At 47.3% G+C, this 10,240-nt stretch overlaps 1 protein-coding gene across 1 annotated transcript; it reads left to right on the top strand.

The window, feature by feature from the left end:
- LOC109224461 lies at positions 1,663 to 2,378 on the top strand. The gene is made up of 2 exons (XM_019389040.1): positions 1,663 to 2,216; positions 2,285 to 2,378. The coding sequence occupies exons 1-2, from the start codon at positions 1,663 to 1,665 to the stop codon at positions 2,376 to 2,378; spliced, it is 648 nt and encodes a 215-aa protein (XP_019244585.1).

Raw genomic sequence — 10,240 nt, 5'->3', positions numbered from 1 at the left:
GACGCCTTAAGAAAACTGAAAGCGTACCTGTCCTCACCACCATTACTCGCCAAAACAGATCCGGGCGAGTGCCTCCTGGTGTGCCTAGCAGTCTCCGAAGTCGCGGTAAGTGCGGTCCTGGTACGTGAGAACGAAGGTACGTAATCTCCAATTTATTATATCAGCAAAACCTTAGTCGATGCAGAAACAAGGTACCCCCACCTTGAGAAATTAGCCCTTGCATTAGTCATAGCTTTACGGAAGCTCAGACCATATTTTCAATGTCACCCCATAAAAGTGGTGACGACCTTCTCCCTCAGGGGCATCCTACACAAACCCGAACTATCGGGCAGGTTGGCCAAATGGGCCATAGAATTAAGCGAGCACGATATAACCTACCAACCGTGAACCGCTATAAAGTCGCAAGTGCTCGCTGATTTCGTCGCCGACTTCAGCGCAGAAATATTGCCTGAAGTAGAGCAGGAAGCGCTCCGTGCTTCCTCACACCCTGACCTCTGGGTCCTCTACACCGACGGTGCATCTAATGCCTCAAGATCGGGACTGGGACTCGACCTCGAAGTCCCTACGGGCGAAGTAATTTGCCAGTCCATACGGTGCCCCTAAATGACTAACAACGAGGCCGAGTATGAAGCTGTGATTGCAGGATTAAAGTTAGCCCTCGAATATGGCGCTCGGCGGCTCGTACTCGATTGCGACTCTCAACTCGTGGTGAACCAAGTCACTGGGACTTTCCAAATCAAAGAACAAAGATTACAAAGATACTAGTCAGAAATTCACAAACTGCTACAAGAATTCGACGAATGCCGCCTCGACCAGATACCTAGGGCGCAGAACATCGAAGCAGACGGTCTTGCCAAACTAGCAGCAGCTACCAGAAATATAAACAAGGAAAACGTAGTCACCCTCCTCCACTCCTCAATAGACCAAGTCGAGGTACATTCTGTAAACTTAACTTGGGACTGGAGCAACAATATCGTAACATATTTGCAGGAAGGGACGCTCCCACAAGACAGGAAAGAAGCTAAAAAACTCTAAATACAAGCGGCCAGATACAACCTCATGAACCATGATCTTTACAAAAGAACGTTCGGCAGCCCCCCGGCCAAATGTCTTGGGACAAATCAGACAAGGCGAGTACTAGAAGAAGTACACGAGGGCCACTGCGGCGCCCATACAGGAAACCACGCCCTAGTCCGATGCCTCATCCGTGCAGGGTACTACTGGCCCACCATGAAAAAAGAGGCTTCAGATTACGTCAAAAGGTGTGAAAAATGTCAAAAATACGCCCCAATAATACACCAAGCAGGAGAACTCTTACATTCCGTCATTTCGCCATGGCCATTCATAAAGTGGGGGATGGATATTGTCGGACCCCTCCCCGCAGGACGAGGTAAAGTACGTTTTCTCTTAGTTTTAACTGACTATTTTTCTAAATGGGTGAAAGCAGGTGCATACACTCAAATACGTGAGCAAGAAGTTATCGCGTTTATATGGAAAAATATAATATGCCGCTTCGGCATTCCCAAAGAAATCAGCTGCGATAATGGGCCCCAGTTCGTTGGAAAGAAAACAATCGAGTTTTTCGAGAAATGGCACATCAAACGAATACTCTCCACACCCTACCATCCCCCCGGCAATGGCCAAGCCGAATCATCCAACAAAATGATTCTGAATATACTGAAAAAGAAGCTCGAGGACGCCAAAGGGCTATGGACCGAACTACTGCCGGAAGTACTATGGGCATATCGCACCACGCCAAAAACTAGCACAGGCGAGACACCATATTCATTAGTCTACGGGACGGACGCGGTCATACCCGTCGAATTCGGAGAGCCCAGTCTAAGATACTCTAATGAGAGCGGACCAAGTAATGACGAAAGCAGGTTACAAGACCTGGATGAAGTCGAGGAGCGAAGAGATATGGCTCACGTAAGAATGGTAGCCCAAAAGCAACAAGCGGAAAGGTACTATAACAAGAAGGCCAAAATACGACCTCTCAAGGTCGGAGACTACGTCCTCAAAGCTAAATCCCAGGTAGCGAAAGACCCCAATGAAGGAAAACTAGGAGCAAATTGGGACGGGCCACACAAAATCACAGCCGCAACAAACAAGGGAGCATTCCAGTTGGAGACAATGGAAGGAAAGCTACAACAAAATAATTGGAACATCGCCCACCTCAAATACTTCCACTTCTTAAAAGAGGTGCCGTCTAAGCTGTACTCTTTTTCCCTCATCCGGATTTTGTCCCAATCGGGTTTTCTCAGTGAGGTTTTTAATGAGGCAGCAAAGGAGACGCCTCGAGGCTCGAAGTATTATTCATTACCCCGCCCGGTGACAGGATCTCCAGGCCAAGTAATGAAGGGACTAGGCATAAATAGCCACTGTATTCACAGTATTCGCAAAGTCGACATGTACTTTCTACGGAAATGCAATCAAAATCTCCAATGTACGAATGAAAATTGCAATGGCCAAGGCCAATGACAAAAGCATGAGTTCGACTTGTAATCAAATCTCCAATATACGAAAGTAAAATCCCAAGGGCTAAGGCCATCGACGAAAAACGAGTTCGACTTCACTCGAACTACGACGGGATCCTACTTTGACGCTAGATCGAAAGTAACATCCCAATGGCCAAGGACATTGACGAAAAATGAGTTCGACTTCACTCGAACTACGACGGGATCCTACTTCGACGCTAGATCGAAAGTAACATCCCAATGGCCAAGGCCATCGATGAAAAAACGAGTTCGACTTCACTCGAACCACGACGGGATCCTACTTCGACGCTAGATCGAAAGTGACATCCCAATGGCCAAGGCCATCGACGGAAAAACGAGTTCGACTTCACTCGAACCACAACGGGATCCTACTTCGACGCCAGATAGAAAGTAACATCCTAATGGCCAAGGCCATCGACGAAAAACGAGTTTGACTTCACTCGAACTACGACGGGATCCCACTTCGACGCTATCTCGAAAGTAACATCCCAAGAGCTAAGGCCATCGCCAAAAGAGCAAAGGTCCGACCTCACCCGAAGCAAAATCAACTTAATAATTCGACAAGTACCAGGATACCATAAATGAAGCAAAGATCATCACAAAATCAACAAAACAATTCCCTCATCACAATAAAATATTACTTACACCTACCTTTACAACGGGCTCAAGTACGCCCCTACAAAATCCTACAACAAAAGTAAGTACAAACCAAAATATTACAGATCACCGCCGGGTTGATACGCATCTTCATAACAAGAGTCTGAAGCAAGACGGTTTGCATTATCGGAATTGATATCGTCCCCGTCGGGCGTAAGAGGATCATACCCGCATGCCTCACGAGCTGCACAAGCTTCGGCATGCACGCCCTGAAGCTCTGCTTAAGACTCCCTCCCCTCAGCATGAAAGGCCTTATAAACATCGAGCTTAGCCTCGGCATGAAGCCACAACTCATACAAACGACGAGGTATGCCAAGGCTGGCTGAAGCACGAGACATAGAAGGCTGCGAGTCCCGGCGCACGTCTTCCGCTCTCAGCGACACCACCTGCCCGGTCAATATAGGCAGCTCTGCCTCCAACTCCTTGACACGTCCTTCAAGTCTCGCCACCTTGAGCGCAGATGCTTCTTCCTCCTTGGTCCGCTCCAACCTATAGACGTGAAGGGTATCTTCCACCACTGCCGCTTCGGAAATGACGGTCGCCAATCTATCAGCGCTCATGCTCAGCTCGCTCTTAAGACCGTCGATCTCAGCCGCCTTCACACCCAATTCAGTGGTCAGGCTGGCTACCCTAGCTTGTAGATCGGTGTTCTCAGCCATCACCCCCTGCTCAATTCAAGCTCTTCTTCCTTAGCCTTGAGGGACGCTTCGAGTTTGCTATTACGGGCAACGACCTTCATGAGATCTTCGTCTCGCTCTCGCAGCTCCTCGACCTTGCGTGCCAATTGGTCCTCACTTTATTTAAGCCGTTCACGGAACAGTTGGAACTCGGGGTCCTGATGATAGATGTCGGCCATCGCACGATGCTTGGTGCGATACTCCTGATATTTGGAGAACATCTCATAGACGGCCGTCCTCTTCCTTTCCCGGCGCTCACGTTCGATCTCTATGATAAGGGTCTGGCACAACAAGAAAAAGTCAAAACAAAAGATAGACAAAAAAAAATAATAGCACGAACCCAACAACCAAATGGAAGAGAAAGTTATCTACCCGCAAGGCCATGCCAGCAACGTTCCGGGATAGTTCCATGTCGTTCATCGCTCTAAGAGCCTCGCTCTCGGGGGCGGCACTTAAAGGGGTTAGGACAGACGCCACCTGATCGCAGTTCGACAACATGTTATAATCCCCAGGGACAACGATATGCCGATCAGAGCCCTCCATCCTAACCTCCACATGAGTATGGCACTCTAAAAATTCACGAACATCTGCCGGGTCGACATTCGAGCCTGAGCCGTCGCCTTCGACTCGAAGGCCCCCTCCGATGTTAGAAGATGCACCACCCTCGGCGGAACGCACGGAACCACCTCTTAGGTACACCCCATCCGTTTGAGGAGACCTTCCCGCCGCAATAGCGTCGGCCATAAATGAGGGAACAGGTGGCGCCTGCCAAGCGCCCGTCTTACTCCTACCAGCGTCCACGACCACCTCTTCCCCGAGCTCTACTCTCCTCCTTTTTCTCAAAAATGACTCATCCCTATTAGAGGATTCGTCTGCGGGGTGATGGACCGACACGAAAGAGGTCTCTTCCCTCACGACCATCTCACGAGAAGGATCTCCTGTCTGTATCGTTTGAGTCCGAACCTCCCGAATGGACTCAGCCAGTATAAACTGCATCCTTGCAGCAGCAACGGCCTGTCGAAATGTAGGGACTGGAGCCCTAGCCTAGAAGCTCCTCGACCTGTTATCAAAAAGAAAGAAGTTGTAACAACATACAATGACACATAACCAATGAGTGATATAAGGGGAAACACTTACCAGACGAGACTCTCGGCCCAAAACGCTTTACGAAAGCAGCTCAGTCTCGAGTCTCCACTGCATGAGAGAGAAAATGAGCTACCCAATCCCTTATTCCTGCAATAGGGCGAGGTGGGCGTCCCATAGCTGCAAAAAAAGAGGTAAACAAACACTAAGGGGAATAAAGAAGAAACGACAGAAAAGGGGAGGAGAATAGAGAAAGTGGCGACACTCACGTTTATCATTCCACCACTCCGGGGGTGGTAGTTCCCAAAAAGGGGAATAAGTTAAGAATGTGCGTAGACTATAAAGACTTGAATAGAGCATGCCCTAAAGATTCATTCCCGTTGCCCAATATCGATCGCTTGATCGATGCTACGGCCGACCACGAGATCCTCACCTTCCTCGATGCCTACTCGGGGTATAATCAAATTCAAATGAACCCCGAGGATAGGGAAAAAACTTCGTTCATCACGAAATACGGTACGCACTGCTATAATGTGATGCCCTTCGGGCTAAAAAATACGGGAGTCACATACCAGCGCCTAGTTAATAAGATGTTCGAAAGCCAAATAGGCAATTCCATGGAAGTTTACATTGATGATATGTTAGTTAAGTCCCTACGCGTAGAGGACCATTTAACTCATTTGCAGGAGACATTCGACATCCTCAGAAGTTACAACATGAAACTCAATCCCGAGAAATGTGCCTTAGGAGTGGGCTCGGGCAAGTTCTTAGGCTTCATGGTGTCAAACAGAGGAATTGAGATCAATCCTGATAAAATCAAAGCCATCGAAGAGATTACGGCGGTGAACAATGTAAAGGCCGTACAACGACTGACTGGGCGAATAGCGGCTTTGGGCCGATTCATATCAAGGTCGTCGGACAGGAGTCATCATTTCTTCTCCCTGCTCAAAAAGAAAAATAGCTTCGAATGAACTCCAAAATGCTAGCGTGCTTTAGAGGAGTTGAAGCGATACCTGACGAACCCACCTTTACTCTACACCCAAAAGGAGGATGAAACACTATATTGAACCTGGCCGTGTCCGAGGTAGCGGTGTACTGGTTTGAGAAGAGCAAGGTACGCAATTCCCTGTCTATTATGTAAGTCGGACCCTAGGAGATGCCGAAACCTGGTATCCGCACCTGGAAAAGTTAGCTCTTGCATTAATAAGTGCGTCTCGAAAGTTAAAACCTTACTTTCAATGCCATCGTATTTGTGCTTTAACAACGTATCCTCTCCGAAGCATATTGCATAAGCCCGATCTGTCAGGCCGACTGGCCAAATGGGCAATCGAACTTAGGGGGTACGATATCGAATACCAGCCCCGTACGGCTATCAAGTCCCAAATTCTGGCGGATTTTGTAGCCCACTTCACACCTGCCCTCGTGCCCGAGGTAGAGAAAGAACTTCTACTGAAAACGGGCACATCTTCGGGGGTATGGACCTTGTTCACCGACGGCGCCTCGAACGTGAAAGGGTCCGGACTCGTTATAGTCTTGAAGCCGCCTACGGGCGGCATAATTAGGTAATCTATAAAAACTATGAAATTGACTAACAACGAAGCCGAGTATGAGGCTATGATTGCAGGATTGGCCAAAGGCCTAGGAGCAGAGGTCATCGAAGCAAAATGTGATTCCCTTCTGGTAGTAAATCAGGTAAATGGGAGCTTCGAGGTTCGAGAAGACAGGATGCAAAGATACCTAGACAAAATTCAAGTCACATTGCACCGCTTCAAAGAATGGACCCTGGTCCACATACCTCGAGGGCAGAATAGCGAAGTCGATGCCCTTGAAAACCTGGGGACATTTGTCGAGGAAGATGACTTACTTCCCGGGGCTGTCATTCAGCTATCCAAATCAGTAGTCGAGGAAGGCCACGCCGAGATCAACTCCACCAGCCTAATGTGGGATAGGAGAAACAAATATATCGATTACTTGAAAAGTGGGAAGCTACCCGCGGACCCAAAGGAATTGAGGGCTCTACGAACCAAAGCATCCCGATTCTCGCTCGACGAAAACGGAACTCTGTACAGGAGAACCTTTGATGGGCCTCTAGCAGTGTATCTGGGGCCGGGAGACACAAATTATGTGCTCCGAGAAATTCACGAGGGAACGTGCGGAAATCACTCTGATGTCGATTCCCTAATTTGAAAAATAATCAGAGCAGGCTACTATTGGGACAACATGGAGAAAGATACCAAAGAATTCGTCCGTAAGTGCGATTAATGCCAGAGATTTGTCCCAATGATTCACCAACCCGGTGAACAACTACATTCAGTCTTGTCGCCGTGGCCATTCATGAAGTGGGGAATGGACATCGTAGGACCTCTACCGAGCACCAGGTAAAGCACGATTTATTTTATTTATGACTGACTACTTCTCAAAATGGGTGGAAGCGCAGGCCTTCGAAAAGATAAGAGAAAAAGAAGTCATTAGCTTCATTTGGGACCACATCATGTGCTGATTCGGAATTCCTTCCGAGATAACATGTGATAACGGGAAGCAGTTCATTGGAAGAAAAGTAACACAGTTCCTCGAGGATCATAAAATCAAAAGAATCTTGTCTACACCCTACCACCCATGCGCAAACGGCCAGGCTGAGTCCACAAACAAGACCATCATTCAAAACTTGAAGAAAAAGTTAGAAAGTGCAAAGGGAAAATGGAAAGAAATATTACCCGAAGTACTATGGGCATATCGAACAACTCCAAAATCAAGCACAGGAGAAACGCCTTTCTCTCTGGTATATGGCGCCGAGGCTTTGATACCGGTCGAGGTTGGGGAACCAAGCGCCAGGGTCCTATACGCTACCGAAAGCTCAAACAGAGAAGGCATGACTGCGGCTCTCGAGCTATTGGATGAAAAGCGAGAAGCTTCGCTGGTCCGAATGGCCGCCCAAAAACAAAGGATCGAAAGGTACTATAACAGGAGAACAAATCTCCGACATTTCGGAGTCGGGGACTTGGTCCTAAGGAAAGTCACCCTGAACACTCGAAACCCTAATGAAGGAAAGCTAGGCCAGAATAGGGAAGGACCGTACTGCATCCTTGGGGTGGTCGGCAAAGGATCCTACAAGCTCGGTACCATAGAAGGCGAACAACTTTCGAGCAATTGGAACATATCAATGCCCAGACGCTACTATTGCTAATTTGTTCGATGAAAGACGCCAAAGCATCTCCAGCTTGAAGACCTTAGGTTTTAAAGCATGCGTTGCACTCTTTTCCTTCGACCGGATTTTATCCCAAGACGGGTTTTCCCGACAAGGTTTTTAGCGAGGAAACAAATATGTGCTACCTAAGGAAAACTTAACAAGTATTAAGGCTTCTCTTCAATCAACCTCGAATGCTGGGGGATATCCCCCGGGAGATCACCCCCTCGAAGAAGTTGAGATAAGCCAAAAAGGGTCTCAATAGGAAAATGATGTATCGGGCCAAACAGTCGAATGAACCGTGTCCGCAGAGAATAAATTGAACCCTTGGCAACGAAAACATGTATAGTTGTGCCAAGTAATCAAGAAATATTTTTCCATCAATACATTTTGCGCTTCAAAGAAACCTGCTACTTTTACAAGAAACGACTTTAGAGCCAGAAAAATTTCTCGAATACTCGGGGACTGACGCCAAAAACTCGAGGCCATACGACCTTCGGGTCGTAAACTTCAAACTCGTAAGCCCTCAATGAGGTAGCATCTAGTTTACAAAGAATGGCTCCAGAGCCGAAGAAACTTTGACGTCTCGGGGACTGACGTTGATTATCACCCCATCAAACTATCAGAAACTCGTGGCTGTAAGAACCCAAGCGGGCGACCTCGAGCCCGGAAGCCCTCCATGCGGCAATACTAGAAAATGTAAGACCTCCAAGAGGCATTATCAACAATATAAGACCATTATAAGGCAACACCAAAATTGTAAGACCTCAAGCAAGGCGTGAATTATGCTTGTACAAAGTAACCAAATCTGTAAGACCTCGAGCAAGGAGTGAATTATACTTGTACCAAGTAACCAAATCTGTAAGACCTCAAGCAAGGCATGAATCATACTTGTACCAAGTAACCAAATCTGTAAGACCTCCAGCAAGGCATGTTAAAATTTGTAAGACCTTACAAAAGGCATAATCCCGATCTTAAAAGTTAAGGCTATATATCCGAACTTGTACGACCCCTAAAAAGGCGTACCCTCGAAATTACTTCACTCGGGGACTAAAAGGCTACGACCAAATACAAATGACTACGGTCACAAGGCTGTACCAACAAAATTAACGCGACTCGGGGACGCCCGACCGTAGCTATAAAATCACAGGCCTTCAATCACTTCGAAAAAACTTTGAAAAGAACCGGTTAATCAAGCTACCCTCGACTTAAGCGAAAGAGCTTCGATCATATCAACTCTAAACTACAGGCTTCGAAATCATTTATCCATCTAGCAAAACCTCCCGAGGTGCTCATCTATCGCCATATAAATGGCTCACAATTGAGGTTCTTATCGAACCGTCGAAGAGTCGGGCGAACATAAAACTTCAAAAGTCTTTAACGAGGGAAAGATAAAGCCTACACTAAGAGGTCGTACCGACCCGATGCGCTGTCTCCAGCCAACACTAAGAGGTTGTACAGACCCGATGCGTAAGATCCACTGTCGCCAGCCTACACTAAGAGGTCATACCGACCCGATGCGTAGGAGCCACTACCACCAGCCTACACTAAGAGGTCGTACCGACCCAATGCGTAAGAGCCACTATTGCCAGCCCATAATAAAGGTCGTGCCGACCCAATGCGTAAAAGCCTAAGGGCCAGCTTAAAATTCAAAAACTCAAGGGTCAATAAGCTTGAGTCGAAATTCGACTCGAAGACTGAGCCCAAAACAGTTAACTAAATATGCCTAAGGGCAAAGGCGTAAGAGCCACTGTCGCCAGCTCAAAATTAAAGGTCGTACCGACCCTATGCGTAAAAGCCTACGGGCCAGCCTAATGAGCCTCAGGGCCGATTTAAAGTCACAACAACCCAACAGCCGGCCCAAAAAAATCTCAGGACTGGTTTCTAGACCTAAAGGTCGGTAACCCGAGTCGAGAACCCGACTCGGGGACTGAGCCCTGAACGGTCGACCTTAGACCATTACGAATCGCTCGGCAACAGCAAAAACCCAAGGGTCTAACCCGAAATCCAAAAATCTCGGACCAATTATCAAAAGACATCGTAGATTATTCTTAAAAAGCCGAAGAAAAACAAGAAGTGATTCTATATATATATATATATATATATATATATATATATATATATGAATCGCTCGGCAACAG

Source organism: Nicotiana attenuata, chromosome 3, assembly GCF_001879085.1.
Source record: "Nicotiana attenuata strain UT chromosome 3, NIATTr2, whole genome shotgun sequence".
Classification (NCBI taxonomy): Eukaryota; Viridiplantae; Streptophyta; class Magnoliopsida; order Solanales; family Solanaceae; genus Nicotiana; species Nicotiana attenuata.
Note: the sequence above shows the minus strand (reverse complement) of the source record. Positions and strands in the feature narration are given on the sequence as shown.

Coding starts and splice junctions, on each gene's coding strand:
- LOC109224461 (XM_019389040.1), top strand. CDS start 1,663: ATGATTCTGAATATACTGAAAAAGAAGCTCGAGGACGCCAAAGGGCTA. Junction 2,217..2,284: donor AAAGAGGTGCCGTCTAAGCT/GTACTCTTTTTC, acceptor TTAATGAGGCAG/CAAAGGAGACGCCTCGAGGC.